The sequence below is a fragment of the Neophocaena asiaeorientalis genome, unplaced genomic scaffold (assembly GCF_003031525.2).
Source record: "Neophocaena asiaeorientalis asiaeorientalis breed wild unplaced genomic scaffold, Neophocaena_asiaeorientalis_V1.1 scaffold30, whole genome shotgun sequence".
Taxonomy (NCBI): Eukaryota; Metazoa; Chordata; class Mammalia; order Artiodactyla; family Phocoenidae; genus Neophocaena; species Neophocaena asiaeorientalis.
The window spans coordinates 12463793-12487976 of NW_020174923.1; the positions used below are offsets into that span (position 1 = coordinate 12463793).

General features: G+C 51.3%; 1 protein-coding gene across 1 annotated transcript; it reads left to right on the forward strand.

The window, feature by feature from the left end:
- Window positions 1–2308: 2308 nt before the first annotated feature.
- NARF (nuclear prelamin A recognition factor) lies at window positions 2309–22946 on the forward strand. Its single transcript, XM_024760869.1, has 11 exons — window positions 2309–2464; window positions 3408–3488; window positions 6469–6612; window positions 9232–9364; window positions 11906–12040; window positions 15919–16037; window positions 16636–16765; window positions 17780–17843; window positions 18757–18894; window positions 19175–19332; window positions 21244–22946. Exons 1-11 carry the CDS (start codon window positions 2438–2440, stop codon window positions 21483–21485), a joined length of 1371 nt encoding a protein of 456 aa, XP_024616637.1. The 5' UTR covers window positions 2309–2437; the 3' UTR covers window positions 21486–22946.
- Window positions 22947–24184: the final 1238 nt, after the last annotated feature.

Consider the following 24184-nt stretch of genomic DNA (forward strand, 5'->3'; position numbering starts at 1 on the left):
GCCTGCTAATTCAGGGGACACGGGTTCAATCCCTGGTCCTGGAGGATCCCACATGCTGCAGAGCAGCTAAGCCTGTGCGCCTCAACTGCAGAGCCTGCGCTCTACAGCCCGTGCTGTGCAGCAAGAGTAGCCACCGCAAGGAGAAGCCCACGCACCACAATGAAGAGCAGCCCCCGCTTGCCGCAACTAGAGAAAGCCCGCGCACAGCAACGAAGACCCAACGCAGCCAAAAATAAATAAGTAAAATAAATTTATTTTTAAAAAATGCAAAGAGACTATTAATGTCTTGTCAGAAGAATTCAACAGAATAATCAAATAGTGGATAAGAGGAATTTCTCATTATGGAAGTCCTGCTAATAAGTGAAGAAGAAATGATAGGAGTAAAACGTCACCCTGATGAGGCTTCCCTGATGCGCAGTGGTTAAGAATACGCCTGCCAATGCAGGGGACACGGGTTCGAGCCCTGGTCCAGGAAGATTCCATATGCCGTGGAGTTAAGCCCATGCGCCACAACTGCTGAGCCTGCGCTCTAGAGCTCGTGTGAAACTACTGAAGCCCACGCACCCTAGAGCCCGTGCTCCACAACGAGAGAAGCCCGCGCAACGCAACAAAGAGTAGCCCCTGCTCACAGCAGGTAGAGAAAGCCCGCACGCAGCAATGAAGACCCAACACAGCCAATAAATAACTTTTAAAACATCACCCTAATGAATCTAGGCAATCTCATCAATGGCTGCTAATTAACATCACAAGAAGGACAGACAATAGAACCCCCTGAAGGGATTTTACAACACTATCTATGTAGTCTTGACAAAAAATTTTTACCTGTGATCAAGCCACTAGCGTGTTTTAACTACCCTTTGCTGAAAATTCAGAATAAGGGTATGCTAAAGAACTCCACATGGATGCAGTCAGCGATTGCTGAAAACCCTGCAGTCAACCTGATTTCTTTATGATATGCAAGGAGAGAGGGGGGTATGTGGATGGAACCTACAGATTTAAAAAACAAACCAAAAAAACTCCCAAAACCTTAAAACTGGGAACCCTCTGTACTATATTTGTTAACTTCTAAGTGAGCCTTATTTTTTTTTCTAGAAACAAAGATTTCTAAGAGAGACAAACACAAACCAATTGAAATATAGACTAATAAAACATTGAACCTTATTTAGATCCTGATTGAAACTAGAAAAATGATGAGACCATTGGGGAAACCTGGACAGAAACCTGGACACTAACTACACATTTGCTGAAACTAATTGTAACTTGCTTTTTTCACACATGATGATACTGTTTATGTTTTTAAAACATTAACGAAATATATACAAATAACAACCTAAAATTATTCTTTTCTTCGAGCTGATAATTGAAGATGTTTTCTGAGAGGTGCTGACATAGATTTGAGTAATACAATGGGTTAATCTGGCAGCCAGTTAGGACCTCCTGAATTTAACTCATGGCGTTTGTAAAAAAAAAAGTGGTACGAGTCAAAAACTATTAAAAAAGGTTTTAATGGGGAAAATTTTAAGATCCTGGTGAGGTTCTGGGACATGGAATATACTTGAATGTTTTGCTGACCTCTGTGACCGTCCCCCGTACCCCAAGGTTAGGAGGAAGGGTCCATTCCTGAGATTCCTGTGAACTGCTGGTGTTTGATAGAGACACCCTCATGCTTTTCTTCCAGGTGTATTTCTCATTTCCGATGGTACGATCACCATGCACAGACTTCATAAAATGTTCACAGTGGACAGAGTTCAGCATCTCCACTTAGCCCTGTATCCCCCACCACCACCCCCGGTTTGCTAGAGGCAGCGGAAAGACGCGGGTCCAGCACCACCGCTCCACAGGTGCCTCGCGCTCCCGACGGCTACACGTGCTTCCGACCCGCCGCGCGTGCGCACTGCCGCCCCGCCGGGCCTACGTGACGCCTCTCGGGGCGAAAATGGCGGCAGGGCGGCGCCGTCTCGGCCGGCCCGGAGCGGAGCGCGCGTCTGGCGCCAAGCTGACGCGCCCGAGCACTTTGGGAACGATCTCGGGCCGTCCCTTCGGGACGGTGAGCTAGCTCGCCCAGAGCCGCCGTCAGACCCGCACGCCGCAGAAACCCACCGGCGAACCGGCAGCGGTCTCCGCGGGGGTCCCGCCCGCTCCGCCCCGCGTGCTCCTATTGGCTCCAGGGCCTGACCCGCCCCTTTCCCGCGGTCTCATTGGCCTAGGCAGAGCCCTGAAGCGTGGAGCCGCACCGCCCTCTACGCGTTCCTGTTGGTTCAGGCTTGTGGCTCGCTCGCTCCCGGAGCTTTCATTGGTCGAGCGGAGCGGCGAGGGGTGGGGCCGCGTCGGAGCGAAGACAACAAAGGGTGGCGGGCAGCGGGCGGCGGGTGGCGGTGACCGCGTCTCCTGGTGCTCCGGTCAGGCCGCGCACCCGGACCTGCCAGCCCCGCTCCAGATGAAGTGTGAGCACTGCACGCGGAAGGTGGGCTCCGCGCGCTCGGGCCGGGGCGGGGTCCGGGTCAGGGGCCGGGGCCGGGAGGAGCCTACGCTCGCAGAGCCTGGGGCCTCGGGGGCGTCAGGAGCCTGGCAGCTCCGAGCGCCTCTGCCTCCGCGTCGTCGCTGACAGAACCTCCGGGCGCCGACCCGCAGCTCCCGTTCTCGGGGGTGGAGGCCGCTGAGGGTGGGCCACCCGCGCGTCCGGTTCCCGCTCCCGTTTCCCGGAGGCGGCGTGACGTCGGGGCGCATGTCTATCCTTCCAAAGTACCTTCGAAGCCAAAAACCACCAGAAAAACCGACCAACCTTTGCTACCAGTCAGGGCACTCACAGCAGACACCATCCTTGGTGTGAATTAGCGATACGGTGATCAACAGTGTTTTTAGGGGGCTTTATGCTACCTAAAAACTTTAGTGCTTACAGTAACGAAAACGACACAGAAGTGCAGGAAGGAAACACGGGCGGGGCCTTCTGCTACCTGGGTAACCACGGTAACTGTGATAGCGTTACCCACTTCTAGGCTGTGATGCACAGGTGGGTTTCTGTTTGTTTTTTCAAAATTGGATCGTATCATAAATATTATTCCATCACTTGCTCTTTCTTTCACTCAACGTTATATAGGAGATACCTTTTCATAGCATTACACACAACCTTAGTTTGTTGTATTCCACGTATACACATGTCCAGGTAGTCTGGCATTAATTTACCTGTCATGAGAGGCCACATTGCTTCTAGTCTTCATTTGCTGCAAACAATGCAGGTATAAAGGTGTGTATGGGTGTGTTTGTATGTCCACAATTATAAGTGCTTCTATTTCTGCAGAAAAGATTTTGAGACATGCGATGAATTCATCAGCAAGTATGTATGTTTTTTTACATTCACAGAGTCAGATTAAAAGTTGTTCTTTCATATGTTCCTTTGCCTTTTCAAGGAATGTAGTAAAAAAACAAAAACCGATGACCAAGAGAATGCATCAGTCGATGTACCAAGTCCAGCCCACGAGAATGGAGAGGCAAGTAGATTTTTCAGTTTTGTATCAGCCTGTAGTAAACAGCTGCTGCTGTCTCCTCTTTGGGGGTTCACATCACCAGGTACATCATTGCTGTAAGAAAGAAAGAAGCAAGAAATGCAGGGGCTAAACATGCAGGTCAGTCAGTTGGAGGCACACGATCTTCAGGGTAAGAGCACGAAACAGTGTCTCTTCACAGAATACACCAAGCCAAGACATACCATGTTAGGGACAAAGAAAAATGTTGTCCTTGGCTGTTTATTAGAAATAGAGCTGTAATGTTTAAGCCTTCTTTTTTTTTTTTTTTTTTTTTTTGAAGTTCTATTCTGTAAGATGGGATTTTAGGTAGGTAATTTATAAAATAATTCAGATTTCCTGATTCTGTAAGTTTATTTTTCTAATGGTTTCTTCTCTCAGTTCTTGAGTTTTTAGGTTTTCCTTAACCAGTAGTGACAGTTTACAATTACTGGGTGCATACCCTGAGCTGGGCGCTAGAGAAAGTGCTTTATACATGTGATCTCATTTCGTGCTCAGAATGAGCATTTCAAGTAAGCCCTACTGTTGTCCCCATTTTACAGAGAGGAGGATGCGGTACAGGGAGGTACCCATCCTCCCTTCCCTTAAAAAGTACTGGTACTGGTTTTAGAAATGGAAAATTGGCAACATGGAAGAAGCAAGCAGCAGGTTTCCTCTTTAGTTTAGGAGTCCTAATACAACATTGAGTTAGACAGGCTTTGATCTGGTTCTGTCATGTACCAGTGCTGCTGTGTACTCTGGTGACTGTAGGGCATAGTGAGCAGCAGGGGATGAGACAAGTACCCAGGGCACTGAGGCAGAAGAGAGGCAGGGAGCACCTGCGGCCCTCCAGCCCCAGAGCATCTGGCCTGGGGCCTCCCACACCCACCCTCTGGCTACATCACCTTGGACAGACATCTAACCCTGGGAGCCCCAGTTTCCTTATCAGTGACATGGGGAGTTGGGTTACTTCTCTCCCAGGGCTGTGGTAGCCGGGAGATAATGTGTGTACATGGCTTAAGTGGGCGCCCTGCCAGCACAGTGGGCGGACCCCCTGATGGGAAGAGCCAGTCAGGAAAGTGGCTACTGGAGTGGGCCCTGAGGGGTGGTGAGAACTGAGGGTGGGGGATATAGGGATGGGGTCAAAGCTCATCAGGCACAGGGAAGGTGTTAAGGGCAGGGAGATAGATTGGATGCGTGTTTTAAGGCAGGTGGCTTAAGCTGACTAGAGTAGGGGAAGAATAGAAGGAAACTACTTGGGAGGCTGAGGGTGGTGAGGCCTGGGTGGGCCAGCCAGAGTGGCAGAAGCAGGAAAGGGGGCGCAGCACAGGGAGCTGAGTGCAGTTTGAGCTGCATGGACACTGAGCTTTGCAGGATATCAGTCTGGAGCATGGGAGGGAGAGAGCTCCCTGGAGGCCGAGATTGGAGAGGTTGAGTAGGGGCCTGACGCTGCTCTGGGAAGTGAGGCTGATTGGAGAGCAGGGCCAATGGATAGGCTTCTGCAGAGAATGCCTGTGTTTAAGAGGCAGCAGGGGAAAGAGGAAGGACCGCAACAGGTGGGAAGGAACCAGGCCTGGCCCTTGAAAGCCTGCAGAAGGATGAGGATGACGGGGTGGCGTGTGGCTCATAGGCCGGGAGGGAGCCCTGCTGCCCGCGGCGGCTCAGAGTGTGGTCCTAGGCGCCTCTGCAGGGGCAGTGGAGGCAGAACTCTCAGTGCCGCTCAACAGTACCTATTAGGCACCAGCTGTGTGCCAAGCCATGTGCTCCAGACCCTTGGAGCAGCAGCTCTGGCCCCACCTCGGGGCTTGTTAGAAGTGCAAACCCTTGGGTCCTGTCCACACCTCCTGAATGAGCATCTGCAACATAGCAGAGTCCCGGAGTGAGCGCTGCACAGTGACACCGGGGCGTGGGGGGGAGGGAGGTGACAGTGTGCACTCCTGTTCAGAGCCGCTATGGACGGGAGGGCCACACCACCTCCACCGCGAGCCCCACCGCGAGCCCTCTCTCACCAAATGTTTGAAAGAAGAACCAATGTACAACCATCAGGGGCTGTTGAAATGGCTCTAGTAGGCTTCAGAATATTCATATGTTCATCCACCAAATATTTGTTGAGTGCCTTCTGTATACAGGAGATGTCAGAGAACAGAAGGGAATGAGACAAGGTTGCTCCCTCAGAGCTTGCATTTCAGGGAAAAGAGGCAACACATAGATGCCAGGGGGTGCTGTTCTGGCAGGTGTCTGCGAGGGTCCGAGGGGTGAGCCAGGCTCTCAGGGAGCATTTCCCTCAGGGAGACCCAGAGCAGGAAGGGCCAGAGTGGCTAGAGGTGAGAGCTGGGAGGAGTGACAGGGATGAGGGCCTCCATCGGAGGTGTGGCTTGTGTTCTGGTGGACCTCTGCCTAGGGAGGGAGCCGCAGGGAGCAAGTGGGCGCAGGTGCAGCCAGGAGAAGACGAAGCAGCCAAGGGTTATTGTCTTGGTGTCTAAGGGAGCAGAGTCACTGATGTGTGAGTTTGAGCGTCACAGCTCTGTGACGTGAGGGCCCTGTTGCCCACGGGTCAGCAGTGAAATACGTTAGTGCTAAGCCTCTCAGGGAGGCCAGTCTGCGGGCTTCCACGGGAAGCTTCTGTGGGGAGCCGTGGGACCGGGCAAGCTCAACGGGGAGTGCAGAGCAGGCCAAGCCAGGAGCCCCCAGTGGCAGCAGGGAGAGGCGTGGGGGCAGGAGAAGCCCAGAAGTGTAGCTCTCCTCCTGCCACATTTGACGCTGCTGGCCCGCTCTCCGCATATTGCCATCCGTGGGACCCTGGTACCATGGTGACTGCAGCACCTGGAGCTCCAGGCCTGGCCTGGATGTCTCAGGGGTTTTGCACCAGTTTTCTGTATTCTGCTTGCACTGTTACTTTTTCGAAAGAAGCAAGTATTAAAGAGTTTTTGTTGAAGAATCAGGCCAGAGCATCATCTTTCTTTCGTAGAAAGGAGAATTCCATAAATTGGCTGATGCCAAGATATTTCTGAGTGACTGCCTGGCCTGTGACAGCTGTGTTTCTGCAGAGGAAGGAGTCCAGGTTTCCCAGCAGAACGCCAAGGACTTCTTCCGAGTTCTGAACCTTAACAAGGTACGGCATCCCAGGCGCTTTCTGGCGCCAGAGGTGGGTGGAGGTCAAGGTGAGGCATGAAGCCTCTGCTCGGGCTTGGGGAGTGCATCTTGGCCCTGGCCCTGTGTCCCTTGCTGTAGTTGACCCTCTCCATAGCCCTGTCAGAACAAAACCGCACCCACAGTCACACTCCCTCATTGATGTGGGCAGCAACCATGGCCGGCACCACCAACCAGGCTCCCCTGGCTCGGGGGAGGCCTCTGAGTTCTTGGTCACGGGATGGTGTGGTGGCTCAGCTGCTACCGCTCTCCCTCTGGGGCATTCTCAGAGGCAGGGCTTCTGTCCTCACAGGCTCTGTGTCCTGGGGCAGGGCTGTGCTCCTTCAGTTCATCCCTGCAGACTCCCTGTACAGACGGAACTACTCAATGTCACTTGTATTCCAGTAGTGACAGGAAGACAGGTGAAGGGGAAAGACAGGAAAGGCGGAGGCAGATGAGGCTGTAAAGCACATCTCTCTTCGCCCTCACTCTGGCCTGGGGTGTTTCTGTGCTCTCACAGCTGCTTCCCAGGAAGTGTGTGTACCGGCTCTACACACCGTGCTAGGCACTTTGGCCCACGTGAGGCCCAGGTTTTTTTCTAGGTGTACTGACTGCAGGTAACAAATTTTTTCTTTTCCAGTCTTTGTATATCTTATTTCTTCTTCTTATGGTATTGTCTAGGACCTTTAAATCAACCTGAAATAGCAGTAGTGATAAAAATAGTACTAATGTCAGGACTTCGCTGGCGGTCCAGTGGTTGAGGCTCCACTCTCCCAATGCAGGGATCGCAGGTTCGATCCCTGGTCGGGGAACTAAGATCCCACATGCCACGTGTGGCGTGGCCAATTAAAAAAATAATAATAATAAAATTAAATTAAAAAAAATAGTACTAATGTCAGGACTTCGCTGGCGGTCCAGTGGTTGAGGCTCCACTCTCCCAATGCAGGGATCGCAGGTTCGATCCCTGGTCGGGGAACTAAGATCCCACATGCCACGTGTGGCGTGGCCAATTAAAAAAATAATAATAATTAAATTAAATTTAAAAAAATAGTACTAATGTCTTGTTTCAGACTTTAGTGGAAATGCTGGTAAAGTTTTACTATTAAATAGATGTTTGCAGAATCTTTTACTATTAAAGAGATGTAGATACTCACACCAATCAGCGTTTTGGCTATAGAAAATGGATACCCAAGTCAGACTAGCACAAAAAGGAAATGCTTAGTTATTTCATGAAACTGAAAGCTTAGAAGTGGGAGGGTTTTGGGTTTGGCTGAGTCAGTCAGTCAGGGCTGTCATCAGGAAAAAGCAGTTTCTATTTCCCTGCTGCCCTCGGCTCTGGGCTCAGGCTGATCCCCTCTTGGTCATAAATCGGCTCCCTCAGAGGAGGTGATATTTGAGTGAGAATGAAGTGAGGAGTGCGCCCTCGCAATTCCCTGGGCAGGGTGTCAGACAGAGGGGCAGGAAGTGCCGAGTCTGGCTCCTGAAGCTGGGGACAGACCGCCCTCTGCTCTTCCTCCTCCAGTAGCATTTGAAACTTGCGCCCCTTGTTCCTGCCTCCGAATTTATATTACCACAGAAACCATGCCTGGCTGGCTCGGGCATCATAGGAGTTTGTGAGGGGGCTGGAGGTCGGTGTGTGCCAACTTGGTGCCCTGATGGATTTGATGGGTGTGGGTTTCCCAGGCGTCACATGAAAGTGAAATCCCACCCAGAGGAGACAGGCAGCCTCAGCATTGTCTCGCCTGAGCTTCGAGGCAGGGGCATGGGGACAGGACCAGACTGTCCTGTGACCAGCCCACAGGTAGACTGTGGTGGAAGGTGACCACTGAACACCTCTCTCCAGGTTTCTGCTTTTCCTCATTTGCAGGCAGTGTCTGTCCTTAACAGTCTGTCATGATAATCCTGCATCTTCTCTCCTCTAATCCCAGGTCAAGGGGTCCCACTGCTGACGTCCTCATGCCCGACGTGCTTGCTCCTGCTGCTCCCCTGGGCTACATCCTGCGTGTCCGTGATGAGCCAGCACTCTTCTAAACTCAAACTGTTCATATTTTTCTAGGGATTTCTTGAACTGCCAGCATCTGGTTTTGGATTCAGGGTGTGATAGCCTGGTTTCACGCTTGTTTGTTTGGTATTTATTAAAGACTTCACAGAAAATGAGGATCATCTACTACTTAAAATTTTGCTAAAATTTGCCACTAAGTGACCTGGGCTTGAGGGGGCAGACCTCAGGGCCCCATTTTCACGTATTTTCATTGTTATGGGTCATTTCAGTTATTTACAGTCCAATATTGTACATAACTTTTATTTTTCCTTTAAATTTATCCATTTTCTCCAGATGTTTGCATTTATGTATAATATCGATGTATATATTTCTGATTTAATATTGATCTTAAAATTGATAAAATCTCTTGGAATGTCTCATTCTTTTCATTCTCGTTTTTTTCTCCTTTTTCTTTGTGCTTGCCAGTGTCTTGTATATTTTATTAGTTTTTCCATAGGGCATCTGTTACGTTCTGTTTGTTCTAGACTTTTCACGAAGGTGTCTTACTTTCACTCCCTGTGTAATCACCACATGTACAATGTTCTTCTCTATTTCTCCTAGAAATGTGATACCTCAAAGCACAAGGTGCTGGCAGTGTCGGTATGTCCTCAGTCTCTGCCTTATTTTGCTGCTAAATTCAGCCTCAGTGTGACTGATGCATCCAGAAGACTCTGTGGCTTCCTCAAAAGTCTTGGTGAGGTGCCTTTTGATATTATTTATAGCAAATAAATTGGATTTAATTTGAATTTATAACTTGAGTTTTTAACTGCCCTTTTAATCTCTAGAGTTCAATTTTCAAGGGCACAAGATAGGTAAGAACTTCCATGAGAGTTTTGTGGAACATAAGAGGTCCGTCTCTCTGACCCATGCATGGTAGGCTGGTGTCACTTACCCTCTTGCCATGCAGATGGGTGTTGTGTTACGGCCGGGCTGGCCCCTCCGGGAACAGCAAATGACCATCTTAGGGCACATAGCTGGGGACACCTGGGACCCACGCTTGCCCAGCAGTGTCGAGTCGCCTGGCTCATAGTGGTTACAGAGGGCGTTTATTCGATGGAGAATCACGTCTACGATGACTGGCATCTGGTTTCCCAGGAAGCTCTCTGAAGATCAGAGCAGGAAGGGAATGGGCTATGTCCTTTGTGTGAAGAATGAACGGTCAGTACATGAGGACTCAAATGTGAATGAATACTAGAGTAATACTGCCTCAAACAGCGATAAGAGTGCTTCTGTCTTGTCTGTCATGTCAGACTAGAACTTCCCCTCCAACCCAGAGTGTCCTACAGGTGGGCTCAGAAGAGGAGAACTTGAGCCATTTGCCAAAAAAGAGTTTTTACTGTTCCTCAATGGATTTTTAAAGATGTAAACGCATTGGGATTACTAATAAAATAAGATGACACGTAGACTAAATGTCCTCGCACTGGTCTGCCTGCCTCACTGCTCCGTGTTGCTTTCCACGTGGAGCTGTTTCTCGGTGCACTGCCTGCCACAATCAAAACTAAGGCTGCAGCTACCAGCGTGGACTCCTTAAGTCATCCTTTATGGTTTTAATCTTAAAAAGCCTAAGGTTAGCTTAGTTTTACCAGAGATCGAAGTTATTAGATGCTCTGTCTTCTCATAGTGAAAGGCCCTATTTTTAGGGGGGGGATTTTTAAAAAATAAATAATTGGGCACTATGTGTTAATATTAATAAAGAAAATATATCCACAGTGAAACTGATATTTTTAAGGTAACTCTTTAAGGTGACACAATATTTATAATATTTCTTTTTTTTAATTATTTTTTATAAATTTATTTTTGTTTTTGGCTGCATTGGGTCTTTGTTGCTGCGGGTGGTCCTTCTCTGGTTGCGGCGAGCGGGGCTACTCTTCGTTGCAGTGCGCGGGCTTCTCATTGCAGTGGCTTCTCTTGTTGCAGAGCACGGGCTCTAGGCACACGGGCTTCATTAGTTGTGGCACGTGGGCTCAGTAGTTGTGGCTCATGGGCTCTAGAGCGCAGGCTCAGTAGTTGTGGCACACAGGCTTCGTTGCTTCTCGGCATGTGGGATCTTCCTTGACCAGGGATCGAACCTGTGTCCCCTGCATTGGCAGGCAGATTCTTAAACACTGCTCCACCAGGGAAGCCCCATAATATTTCTTTTTAAGAATAACTGGCTGCTTTTAAGGTTTAGACCAGCTGCAGATATTAAAATTATTTGCTTGCTTTATTTTATTGTAATTATTGAGAGCACATTCTTTTGTCTTAGGTTTATTTTCCAATATTAAGAACTTATTTGCAGTAACGTGGATGGACTTGGAGGGTATTATGCTAAGTGAATTAAGTCAGACAGAGAAAGACAAATACTGTGTGATATTTCTTATACGTGGAATCTAAAAAAATATAATAAGCTAGTGAATATAACAAAACAGAAGCAGGCTCACAGATAGAGAACAAACTAGTGATTACCAGTGAGGAGAGGGAAGAGGGGGAGGGACACTATAAGGGTGGGGGATAAAGAGGTACAAATTATTAGGTATAAAATAAGCCACAAGGATATATTGTACAACACAGGGAATATAGCAAAAAAAATTTGTTTTTTGGCCACAGCACACGGCTTGCAGGATCTTAGTTCCCTGACCAGGGTTTGAACCTGGGCCGTGGCAGTGAGAGTGCTGAGTCCTAACCACTGGACCGCCAGGGAATTCCCTATAGCGAATATTTTATAATAACTATAAGTGGAGCATAACCTTTAAAATATGTGAACCACTATATCATACACCTGTAACTTATATAATACTGTATATCAACTATACTTCAGTTTTAAAAAAAGAAAAATATTTATTAAGAAAAATCTAGTTAAAAATCAACATAATAAAGGTATGCTCAGCCAGTTTACTCATTTTGTTTATTTTAAAGATATCAAAGAGCATTACAGACTGGAATTTAATTTAGCCAGTGAATTGGAAGAGAATACTGCTGGTACCTTGTAATATTCCATTAATTTGCATATGGAGTACGGTAAGGTGTTTGTGTACACGTAGAGGGGAAAAGAGGAAGCAGGAGAGAGAATATATATGTTTTATTGTGAAAAATGATACGTGCTGTTGTTTGAAAGAGTAAAGGGCACAGTCTCCTACTTCGGCAGCTATCGATGCTTGTGGAGTCTGCCCTTTCAGTTTGTCCCTGACACTCCAGACCCTGAGAATAGATCCCACATTCTGTGATGTGGAGCCGAACGCGCCTCTCTTCCCTGCAGGGGTGCATTATGTCTTCGATACAACAATCGCTGCAGATTTCAGCATCCTGGAGAGTCAAAAAGAATTCGTGCGTCGATTCCGCCAGCACAATGAGGAAGAGCCCACGTTACCCATGCTGACCTCTGCCTGTCCTGGTGAGCACAGGGCCTGCGGCTGGGCCTCTGGGTGCCTGAAGCACCTTTTCACATCAGTCTACATTTGGGGGCAGGCCTAGGCAGTGGATGAGGTCAGGGGGTCAGTGGGTCTTGGGGAGTAGTTTCAGCCTTGAGTAGTTTTACATCGACCAACATATTTATTAAAAGTATGACATATTTCAAATGTCCAAACAATTATAGATAATATGAACACCCATGGATCTTTTGCCAGCTTAAATAGAAGTTACATAATAAAAAATATTTCTTTACATTAATACTAGATTCCATCCTGGAGCGCTTTTTAAACCAGTCTTTAATTAGTTTTATTATATAGAGCTTGGTGCCTGAGGTAGAGAAATTTTATCACAGGTTTTTTAATTCTGGAAAAATAGAAAGTTTTGGAATAAGAAAATGTTTAAAGATGATGCATAAGGGAAGGGAGGAAGTGCTGTGCTGGTAAGTGACATTTAGTGAAAAAATTATTTCTAAATAAATCAGGTCTGTGAGAGCCCAGTTATGGTCTACATAATCTTAGGTTTTTGTTCACGTTTCTGTTTTCAGTTTACCTCTCCTCCCCCACCACGGTTCCAAATTTTTCTAGCATTTTACATGTCGCCCATCAATCATTAGGATTACGATTTAATAAAGTTGAACGTTGACATTATGGTTGCTTAGAATTTGGAAATACTTTCCACCCAGTCGTAAAACCATGGAAAGGAAATTTGCCATCTGTCCAAGAGGCCCATGGGTTGATTCATTAACTGAGCGATGTTGTTCAGCGGCCCACGGGCCGGTGAGAGGTGATCAGCATCAGGTGGGGCTTATTTCCGGTGTGTAGGTTGTCCTCCTGGAAAGATGACCCCCCACGTGGATGCTCCCAGCTCTCCAGGCGTGTCAGGCAGTTTCTGTATCCAGAGTCTGTGTATAAACTGACTCTAAATGCACACTTTGCTGGACCGTGGTGTCCACTTCTGCGTTTACGTCCTTGTAGGTGTTTTCGCAGCTGCTTAGGAGTAGATATGCACAGCTGAGGTCTCAGGGAACCACCTGGCTCTCCAAGGACACTGCAGAGGTGCCCCTGCCCCTGGGATCCCAGCACCGGCTCCTTGTGGGGCCCTCACTCGATGCCGCACAGCCATTCACTGTGGCTCATTCCCACCCATCCAAGGAAGAGGCAGTATAAAATGACCCGAGCTCGGCCTGTGCCCCCAGGGCGGTGGTTCCAGACTTCCCATTCCACGTTCCTGTTGGCAGGATCACAGGAATTCCTGTGCTGTCCTGACACCAAACCTTCTGATAGCGATGGATTCCTTATGTGGGAGGCCCTGTTGGGATGGAGCCTGGGACAGAAGCCTCCACTCCTGGCAGGAACTAGCACTGCTGACCTGGGTAGTAAGCAGGTGGTTGATTCCTGCAGAAAGCAATGGGCCCTCTGTCCTTGGAGTGAGCGCAGCACTGGTGGAGACCTGGGCTGTCTGCTGTTGCTGCAGACCAGCCACTCCCCCTCCTCCAGCTTGGTGTTTGCTGCATTTGGTGGTCTCTCTGAGCTGCTCAGGGCTGTTTACTCGTGGGTTTGGAGCTTCTCCGAGTTTTTTTCCTAGATAATGATGCATTTTCCTTCGGGAGCTCTTCGCAGCTAAGCCAGTTAAAACTGCAACTGTTGTTCATGTTTATGCCACCTCTCAAATTCAGGGAGATGAGGTGAGATCTGGTTCGGACCTAACCCTTTTCTAGAATTTGGTGCTGACGTTTTGCTTCCCCGTGACAACTTAGGGAAATTAAAACAACACCAAGTCGGATGATTTGACCTGGTGCGCAGAATCAGGCTATATAGGTGGTCCTGGACTGACTTGCCAGGCTTCTGCACACAGGGTCCCTATGTCCCAGTCATGCTTCCTCAGCCTGGAGGGCAGCACGTCCAGGCCGGGATAGGGACATCTGGGCAGGCCCTTGCTGCCCACAAGCCAATGGAGCACCACCTTGCCGACGTACCTTTGCCCAGCGGGGGTGGGTGGGAGAGGGGGTATTGAGCTGCTCAGCTCTGGACATGCTCACGGGCCTTGGGCTGTGTGATATCCCGCCAAGAGCACTCATTGAGCTGAAGTGTGGGAAATAATCTCTCCAACCCAGCAGAGTGTCTGGAGAGCGGGAACCTTGTGCCAGGCACTTCTCTGAGCAGGTTCCCTTTCTGCCTTCAGAGAGGGTCACTGTGAAGAGGTGGGTAGTCTGACAGGGTGGGATTTGGATGCCCTACCCACACCCATGCTGCCACCAAGTTGGGGGGCCAGCGGGGCTTACCAAGCCCCACGCCGGTGCTGGTGGCAAGTTCTGATCAGGGGTGCCCGTGAGAAAGTGCTAGCCTGTCTGGTGTCTGTGCCAGGTGCTGCGGACCCTGTGACCCGGTTCCTCCTCCTCATGCCTGTTTGGTCCTCTTCCCCGCCCTGGCCAGGAGGTTCTCCGGGGCCCTGGCTCCTGCCGCCTGGTGTTCTGCCTGATGTTGTGTGAGGCCTTCACAGCACATAGCACATCACCCACAGCATGGAGCTGGGGTCTGCCTGAGAGCCGAGTCTGCATGTGTGGGCACTGGCGCTGAGACCAGGGTGCACAGGGGCCTTACAAAGCCAGACCTGTGGTGGGAGTGGCCTTGAGCCCACAGATGCTCAACGACCTTTGATAGTTTTTCTTTTTTCTTTTTACTTATTTATTTATTGGCCACGCCATGCAGCTTGTGGGATCCTAGTTCCCCAACTAGGGATTGAACCTGGGGCCCCGGCAGTGAAAGCGCTAAGTACTAACCACTGGACCACCAGGGAGTTCCCTAGTTTTCTTTTTTAATGTGAACCATTCCGTGTACACGTGCAGAGGCTGGGAACGAGGGGAGCCATCCTCCAGCAGCATTTCTCTTAGGGGCTTATGCTGGTGACCATGGACATTGCCTGAGTATGCTCAGGCCTGCAAGCAGGTGATGGCTGTGGTTTGAGTTTGTTCAGATGGGATTGGCTGGTGCTTGCTGTACCTCCTTCCGGGAGTGGGCATGGGGAGGCGGCTGCCCCAGGGTTCCGGTGGGCAGCTTGTCTCCAGGCTTCCTCGCCCCCGCTCCCCCCCCCGACACCCCCTTCATGGTGCTGTGGTGTGCACACCAGACACTGCTGTAGGATCAGCAGTGTCACCAGACGCTCTCCTCACCAGGTCGTGCCCAGCGGGAGAAGGGAGCAGGCTGTTGCTCCTGCAGGTTGAGCTGCTGGCTGTTTGGTCCGCTGACCTTTCTGACCTGCAGTCCACCCCGGAATCTGTGGCAGCGGTGGTGCACTCACAAGGCATTGTGGGAGTCAGTGACTCAGGGGAGATGCTAAGGGCCCTGCTGGGCATGCCGTGGGCACGCTGCAGGTTGTGCTGCTTGGGGTGTGGGTTTCACATATTGCATTGTCCTAACAGTGGGCAATTACTGGGCTGTTAATTTCCAATAGGTGAGTGAAGCTGGGTAGGCCTGGTGGCCATTGGCTCCTATCTGAACTGTGGCCGCCCATCCTGGCTATGAGAACAACTTTGCAGCTGGCAAGGTGGAGCTGGAACCAAGCCGCCCAGGACGCCACCTCGTAGCTGCTCCTTCAAGCTTGTTCTCAATTTGGGGAGACCTGCTACCCCAGCTCTTACCTTCCTCTTGCTCTGTTCTCTCTGGTCTGGGGCCGAGGGAGGCGCGCATTCCCGGCACCCTCCAGTCTTGTGGCAGACGCACCTGGGATTCCCGTGGCCGAGCCGCTGAGGAGAGGTGGCCTGGTCAGAGGGAGCCTGTCACGCACTCCTGAAAGAAGACATGTCCTGCTCTACTCCGGGTGAGGCAGCCACGAGGAGCTGACACGGGGCCCTTTCCTCCTCAGGCTGGGTCCGATATGCTGAGCGGGTGCTAGGTCACCCTGTCACCCCCCACCTCTGCACTGCCAAGTCTCCCCAGCAGATTATGGGATCCCTGGTGAAGGACTACTTTGCCAGACGGCAGGTAAGCCGGCCTCTTCCTGAAGGGCAGTATGCAGGTCAGGCAACGAGCTTCCATGTGAGGACAGGTGCTGATGGGAACTCAGGGCAAGCGAGGGAGGGCAGGGGAGGTTCCACCGGGCGTGCAAGGTGGTCTCAGCCCCAGGCCTTGCTGATTGAGGGGGTATCCAGACACCTGGTCACTCAGCTTCCAGCTTCTGGCATTGCCACCAATTCCTGCTCAGCCAGGGGCACGGAGAGGGGCGGCCTGGTGTCTTGGGAAGCATCTGGAAAGTCTGCAGGGAAAACGGCTGGGCGTTCATTTACAGTCCAGTAGCGGCTTGTTGTCACGATGTTTGGTCACCACGTGCATAGTTCAGGGGAAACAGGCCAGCTTCTGGCTTCTCCCTGTGAGTGTCCAGGCAGCAGCAGGTCTTGAGTGAGGTGGCGCCGTGGGTGGGCTTGGGGGTGCTGCGGCTCAGGAACTTGGTCTGTGGGAGCCGGGTCTTGGACCCCGAGAAAGCACCAGGCCTGCTCCCTTGCGGCATGTTCTGGCTCCAGCACATTAAGCTGCCCCCTCCCTTCTGCATGGCCCCCAACGTGGATTTGCTTTTCCTGCACAGAACCTGTCCCCAGACAAGATTTTCCATGTCATCGTGGCCCCTTGCTATGACAAGAAGCTGGAGGCCCTTCAGGAAGATGTTCTCACGGCTTCGAGGGGTTCCCGGGGCACTGACTGCGTGCTAACCTCAGGTGAGGGTGGGGCCTCGGGAAAGGCAGCAGGGGGAGGCCAGCCCCGCGGCCAGTGCGTGTCCGCGGTGAGGGCCTGACACACAACCACACTGGGGACACTGAAGCTTCCTCCTTCAGAGCAAAGCAGAAAGCACATGTGTGACTGGGGACATTGCTGGGGGACTCCTCGTGGAGGCCCTGCCCCTGGACTTGTGCAGAGAGCCCGCAGCACCTTCTCAGTGTTGGGATGGGAGTGATTCCCGGGAATCCTCAAGAGCCATTCGGAATGCTGCCATCAGTTGAGAGATAGATTAAGTCTTTGCTGAAGCCCAGGTGGGTGTACTTTAAATGGCCTTGAAAACAGGTCCCTACGGCATGGAGGCAGAGTGGCTGGCTCTCTGGCAACCTCCGAGGACAGTAGGTCCCCTGACCAGAAACTCCCCACATGGAAGCCTGTGGAAAGGTCCCCACCGCACAGGCTCCTATGGCGGTGATGGGGGTGAGTGGGGTGGGAGAGCCTCAGCCACAGCCCTCTGCTCACCTTAGATGATGGGTTTTCCTAAGAAGCACACTCGGGCATCTTTTCTTTGAATACAGTAGATTTTTACTCTTTTTCACAGATGTTCAGTCTTCTCACACACACCTGACACCACAGCAGTTGATTCAGGATACACCCTTAGTGTTAAGGGTTTCTTCAGGATCCCTTGTGCAAAGGGAGATACAAAAGTGGTCCTGATTTTCGATCGGTCTTGTTGCAGATAACTGTCATCCTATCCACATGAAAGCTTTCCACTCAGGAAACAAAAACACCGGGAGACGTTTGTAGAAGCCCCCGTTTCAGGGGCAGAAGGAGGAATTAGACTCTTCCCTGGCATTTCATCAGTGTTACTTTGCATCTGTTGCCTGTGACAGGCGTGATGACCAAGGTCATTGTAACCTAGAATGTCCTCCGGGGGAAGGAGGTGACACCGGGAGCAGCTCCTGAGGAAATGTGGGCCATGTCCTGTCACGGCATCTTATGTCGCTTCTTTGTAGGTGAAATCACTCAGATGATGGAACAAAGTGACCTCTCGGTGAGAGACGCTGCTCTGGACACTCTGTAAGTGGCTTTGCAGGGAGAGGCACCCTTGCACCTTGGGGGCCTCCTGTGTGACCTTGTGACCTCTGCCAGGCGCATGTCCCAAGGCCTCCCTCCTTTACAGTGAGGCCACGTGCCACACTGAGGCATGGGTGCGGTGAGGCCCCTGGCCTCGGGGGCCACTCCCTTTGTTGCCCCACTACGTACGACCCTTGGCTCTGCATAGAGCAAGCGCAGCACCATGGAGTGGACAGCAGCACCCCCCACTCCTGAACTTCACATGTTCCTGACGTTACACCTGGACCTACTGGGGGACGGCGGGGGGCACCTCCAGACACAGAGTGGCTCCCTCAGGTCCCTTTGCCCAAGAGCAGCAGACTGGGTTTCTGCCATCAGTGGTGACCCCAACCACTGACCGTAGTCCTGCTGCATCCTGTTCCCCAGAGTGTACACAGACTGCAAGAGCACACGAGGGCCACAGGGCACACACGGGCTGCGCAGCAGATCCTTCCGGCAGTGACGTCAGGCCCATGTGTGGCCCTGGTGTGGAAGGCGGACTGTAAGCATAGGATGTAAGCGACTGGTGTGCCTGTGGCCAGAGCCTGTGCTTGGGCCCAGGCTGACCCAGAGGCCTCGTCCTGGCCGGGCACAGATGGTGTGCCCTCTCAAGTGGCCCTCAGATGCCTAGTTCTCGTGCCCCGAGTTGTGAGGTTCTAAGGGTCGTACCCTTGACACACGTGCAGCCAGAGGAAAGGAGTCATTTGGGCAGTGGTGGGCGCGCCTGCACCTGCAGGCTTCATGTCAGCCAGTGAAACCCAACACAGATGAGGTTTTTGCCCAAAGTCTAAATACTTGTAAAGGTTTTCGCGACCTTGGATCATAAAACTTAGGGAGTTGGATTTAATTCTTGCTGTCATTTTTCCTGCCTGGTGAGGTTTGGAGACATGAAGGAAGAGGAGATTAGACGCCATGACGGAGCCAGCTCCGACGGATACCTGGCGCACATCTTCAGACATGCGGCCAAGGAGCTGTTCAACGAGGACGTGGGGGAGGTCACCTACCGCGCCCTGAGGTGTGTGGGGCTGGGGTAGCCTCTGTCTGTCTTCCTGTGTGGTCAATGCTGCCTATCAGGTGTAAATTCTATAAGTAGGACCCCCGCCCTGCAAAGCCAGCTGCAGGTCCGGGAGGGAGGTCCTATTTATAGAATTTACACCAGTCAAGATCGAAAGGCCTTTTATGTGTTATTCACAGACTTTTAAATTTTGCTGACACTCCAAACTTAGACTGGAAATAATCCTCAAACCACAGAGGAAGGACCCTACAGATCAAAGTCTGTGCTGTTGATTTTATAGGAACAAAGACTTCCAGGAGGTCACCCTCGAGAAGAGCGGGGAGGTTCTCTTGCGCTTTGCTGCTGCTTATGGCTTTCGAAACATCCAGAACGTGGTCCTAAAGCTGAAGAAGGGCAAGTTCCCGTACCACTTTGTGGAGGTCCTCGCCTGTGCCGGGGGTAAGACTCAGGGGCCCAGGCTGAGCTGGGCACCTCCGAGCCCTGTAGGAAACGGGCCCTATTGGCCACCCCCAGCCTCACTCAGCTCCAAGGGCTTTGTGGGAGTGTGGATGCTGCCCTGGTGGTTGTGGCGTGATGGTCCCTCTCACACCCACATATTGGAAAATGCAGGCTGGGAGATGTCACCTTGGTAAACCTCTTGGGGACATGGTCCCAGAGAAGAGTTGCTTGGGTGACACCAGCTGAGAGCCGGGTCGTGTGGCAGCTGGTGTCGAGAACACTGAGACTGCCTGGTAGCTTGAATGGCCCCTACCTCCTCCAGCCAGGTTTGTCAGTGAGTGATGGGAGAGACCAGTGTGATGGATGGAGGCCGATGAGAGGGGGTAGGGGGTCCCACAAGAGGACTTGATGGTGGAGTCGGGCAGGAGGGAAGTGTGCGGCCCCCATGGCCCATCAGGCCCCTTGGTGGTGATAGAGCCAACTCGGGGTCAGGGATGTCTGTACCATTCTGGGGTGGGGGGTGCCCACAAGATACGCAGGTGGAAATACCTGGGTGGGGGGGACGCGGATCCAGGTGCGAGACGGGCTCAGGGAGAGGAGGCCCCATTGCGGGTGGCTGAGGGCAGAGAGGCGAGCGCTGGCCATGGGGGATGGGCAGCCTTGGGGACCTCGCTCCAGGGACCAGGACACGGAGGGCAGATCCCATGGTCTGAGCGGAGGAGTGGACAGGAGATGAGGACGAGGAGGCAGCGGGGGAGCTGTGGGCTTGAGGGGTCCGTGCAGGCCCTCCAGGAGAGGCAGCCCATACCTGCATGCCGATCAGGGTAGAGGCTCAGCAGGACTCACTTGTGCCCTGTAGTCAGAGCATCAGCTGGGGGAGCAGGAGCTGGGATCTGAGGAGAGAGAAGCAGCCCCTGGGCAAGTGAGATGTGAGGTCCAGAGGGCAGCTGTTGGGTGCAGCCAAGGGATAAGTGGAGGGAGGTTTGGAAATTTGCTGCAGCTTCTTTTATTTTTATTTTCATGTTTTTATTTATTTATTTGGCTGTGCCGGGTCTTAGTTGCGGCATGCAGGATCTTTGTTGCTGCATGTGGATCTTTTAGTTGCGGCATGCTGGATCTTTAGTTGCAGGCATGTGGGATCTTTAGTTGCAGCATGCGAACTCTTAGTTGTGGCATGTGGGATCTAATTCCCTGACCAGGAATCAAACCCAGGCCCCCTGTATTGGGAGCGCAGAGTCTTAACCACTGGACCACCAGGGAAGTCCTGCTGCAAGTTCGCTTAAATGAATTTTTATCTTACAAGTCATGACATCATCTAACACGTTTGAAAATAAGTAGCGCCAATACATAGGAGGCATATTCTTTATTCAGGCCGAGGTGTTAGGGTGTTGGGCTCATGGGTCTCCATCCATCGTCCCCCTCCCCTGTGCAGCCCAGATGTGGATGCACACATTATGTAGACACCAGTGATTTAGTTTTTCATTAGTAATTTCTATGTTCTCCTGGTTTTGATAAATTTCAAGAGAAACTGGAAATCCAGATTTGCATACATAGCCACTCACTTCTAAAAGGTTGGCAAGTTATTTCGGCTTTAGATAAAAACATTTCATGGGTAATGTAAATAGGAGGGACTGTGAGCCTGTGACCGGGGTCTTGGGGCCCAAGGTCCAGCTCCAGGCTCTGGCCACGAGACATTGCACACTGCTGTCATTCCTCTCTTCCAGAACCATTGTCCCTTTAAGATGAAAGGTGGGGGACTTCCCTGGTGGTCCAACAGTTAAGACTCCGTGCTTCCACTGCTAGGGGCGAGGGTTCGATCCCTGGCCAGGAAACTAAGATCCCACATGCCATGTAGTGCGGCCAAAAAAAAAGGTGAAAGGAGGGAAAGAGTAAGCTCCCTTTGTTTTTCAGGGTGCCTTAACGGCAGAGGCCAAGCCCAGACAGAGGATGGGTGCGTGGACAAGGCCCTGCTGCAGAAGATGAAAGGCATCTACACTGACATCCCCGTGCGGCTCCCGGAGACCAGTTCCCATGTGCAGGAGCTGTACCAGGAGTGGCTGGATGGCACCGACTCCCCCCGAGTCCAGGAAGCCCTGCATACCGCATACCAGGGCCCAGGGCATCCTGCTAACAGCCGAGACATCAAGTGGTGAAGGTCGAGGAGGCTGGGAGGCAGGCCTGTCTGCTGCCTGAGGATGGAGGAGCTGCCACGTGTGGGTATCAGAGACACTGGAAGAAGACAGCTCAGCTTTTCTCTTACTGCTTTGGTTTTTCAGAATTCTTTGCTACCCCCATTTGTCAATTTGTCAGCAGCCCCCTCCCTCAGTTCGATGAGGTGCTATCTTCGTAATATGTATGTGATTGGAATATTTTAACGTGAGAGAAGGGTGCCCCAATTTGAGTTTCCTTTAAGACTGAAAAATTCCAAAGAACAAGAATGGAGTCAGAGTACTGTCTTCTGGGCTTAGTGAAAATCCAGAAAGTGTCCTGTGAACGGCTAAGACCCCAGAAATTCTGATTCACATGCCTCAGAGAGATTTGATGTGGAAATGACAGGAAGCGGGCAGGCTGCGGGGGTCTATGGTCTGCCCAGCTGGCTCTTATTTTTATCCACTTATTTTATTCTTAAAAATGTTTTTGCCAGAATGTGAATAAACTGCATCCTTTAGGAATCAGGGGGCTCATAAATATGAATCTGGATTTTCAGCTTTTCTGGAGAAAAAGTTCTGGCAACAGTGGGCCACATTCCTTACTGCTGTGGTGTCCAGAGTGCTGTGTAACAGCCGCCTCCTGGGACCAGACCCTCTAACTGTGGCCCTGCAGGCTCTGCAGCTTATGTCCCAAATTCACGCTTTCACATTCACATTCTTTAAGTGAACTCACCTTGAGGCAGAGGGAGGCCTGCGAAGGGTGATGGGTGTTAACAGATGGAAGAAGGATGGAGAGGCAGCTGCCCTGCTCAGGCTAGGCTGTGTGGTCGGCAGTCAGCCTCCTCCATCCTTCCCTGGGTGGGGTCAGGCAGGTGACAGCTCTTCTGACCCTGAACTTGGGTGAGGCAGCTTCCTGATGGTCCAGCCTCTCCTTGTTCTCCTCCCCGGTGTCCTTCCCACACTCCGTGGGCCTGGCTCGTCCACAGGGCTCGGTGAAGCCTCCGTGGCTCCTGACGGGACTCCCCCACCTGGCATGTAGTGCTCATGTGAGCTCGCCTTAAAGAAAGGTGGAAAAAAAAAAAAAAAAAAAAAAAAGTGGAAGAGAGCAGCTTACCCACAAACAGAAAGGGCTAGCAAAGAATTGGAAATTATGGAATCATGGAACTCCATGTCAGGGCTCATCCTGTGAAACAAGGACTTCTGTGGATAGGCCTCCAGTTGGTTGTTCAAAGCACTTGAATTTTGTTATCATGGGTGGTGACGTTCTTCTTGGATCCCTCAGTGCTGTAAGCCTGAGCTGTTAGATTTCCTTCATTTACTCTATGTTGTATTGTACCTGTATACCTATCTGGGTTGACAACTGGATATAATGTGTGAAATTGTATATTTTTTCCTTTCAACCTATATACAATTGAGTTTCTATCCTCTACAGTAACTGATTATGGAATAAACACTTGAAGAGTGTCTGAGTGTGGAGAGTGCGTGAACCAGATGCTGACTCCCCAGCCAGGGGCCTGCGTGTGCCCTCCCTCACCAGCCCCACCCAGGCTACTCCCTCGTGCTTTGGGAGCCAGCACCACCCTGGAGCAGGGGAGCGTCTTTGCCCGAAGCCCTCTGTGGGCCAGGGATGCCAGGAGTCTGGTGGGGCTGCTCTTCTTGCTTCAAAAGCCACCTCTTCCAGCTACAACAAAAACACGCCCCCCCCCAGGCTGGGGGACGGGGCGTTCACACATGCGGCGTCAGGTCCTACCCACAGCTGACCTTTGGTTACAGCCGCATGAGAGGAAAGTGGAATGAGGATTGGTTTTACTTCGTTATAACTCAAGTGATATGAGCAGTCACAGTGAGGGGTGGCACCACGATCGGGCAGGGGGTGTCTGCTAGTGAGCAGTGCTATCCTGGCATGAGGAGGGGAACAGAATAGGTCCAGATTCGTGTCACACCCAGCAGCTGCCCTACAGGAGTGCTGTTGTCTGAGTCCTGGTGCCACTGATACCTCCAGTGGACCGTGATCATGTCGTGTAGGTGTGTGTATGTCGGTCATCCTGGTGAATAGCTGTTCTCTAGTGCCCTTGCTCTGGACCATATCTGAGCCCAGATTTCTCAATTCCATTTCCTCCAGGCCTGTCCGCTTGGTCCAGTTCCAGCCAGTGTAGATACTGGTGCTTCCTCCTCAGCTTTGCTGGAGTAAGGATTGGAGTTCATGCACCGCCCACACATCAGTTTGATGCTGGCCTAGGGTGTGAGGCAAGGGCACTGCCTGTTATAGGCTCTTAAGTTCTGCCACTGACTTAAAAGGGAAGCCCAAGCCTGGCTTTTTAACTGAGAAAAAGTGTCTTCTTTTCCGTGTCCCTGTAAAAAGTGTTCCACGTTAGTTTTACATGGATGTTTCCAAAAGCTTGATGAAAGAACTCAAGCACAGCGTTCTAAGAGTGAAGGGTAGTTAACACTCAGTGAGTCATGCGAGTAGTGAATTGTATGAGACATAAAGCACTAGCATTTCTAAGGCTACATTGAAGCTGCCAAAAGCCTAGATTTCTTGAAGGAAAAACTGTCTTTCTTACCGTCTCCTTGTAAAGACTTCCTTTTAAATTAAATTTATAGGGCTTCCCCGGTGGTGCAGTGGTTGAGAGTCCGCCTGCTGATGCAGGGGACATGGGTTCATGCCCCGGTCCAGGAAGATCCCACATGCCACGGAGCAG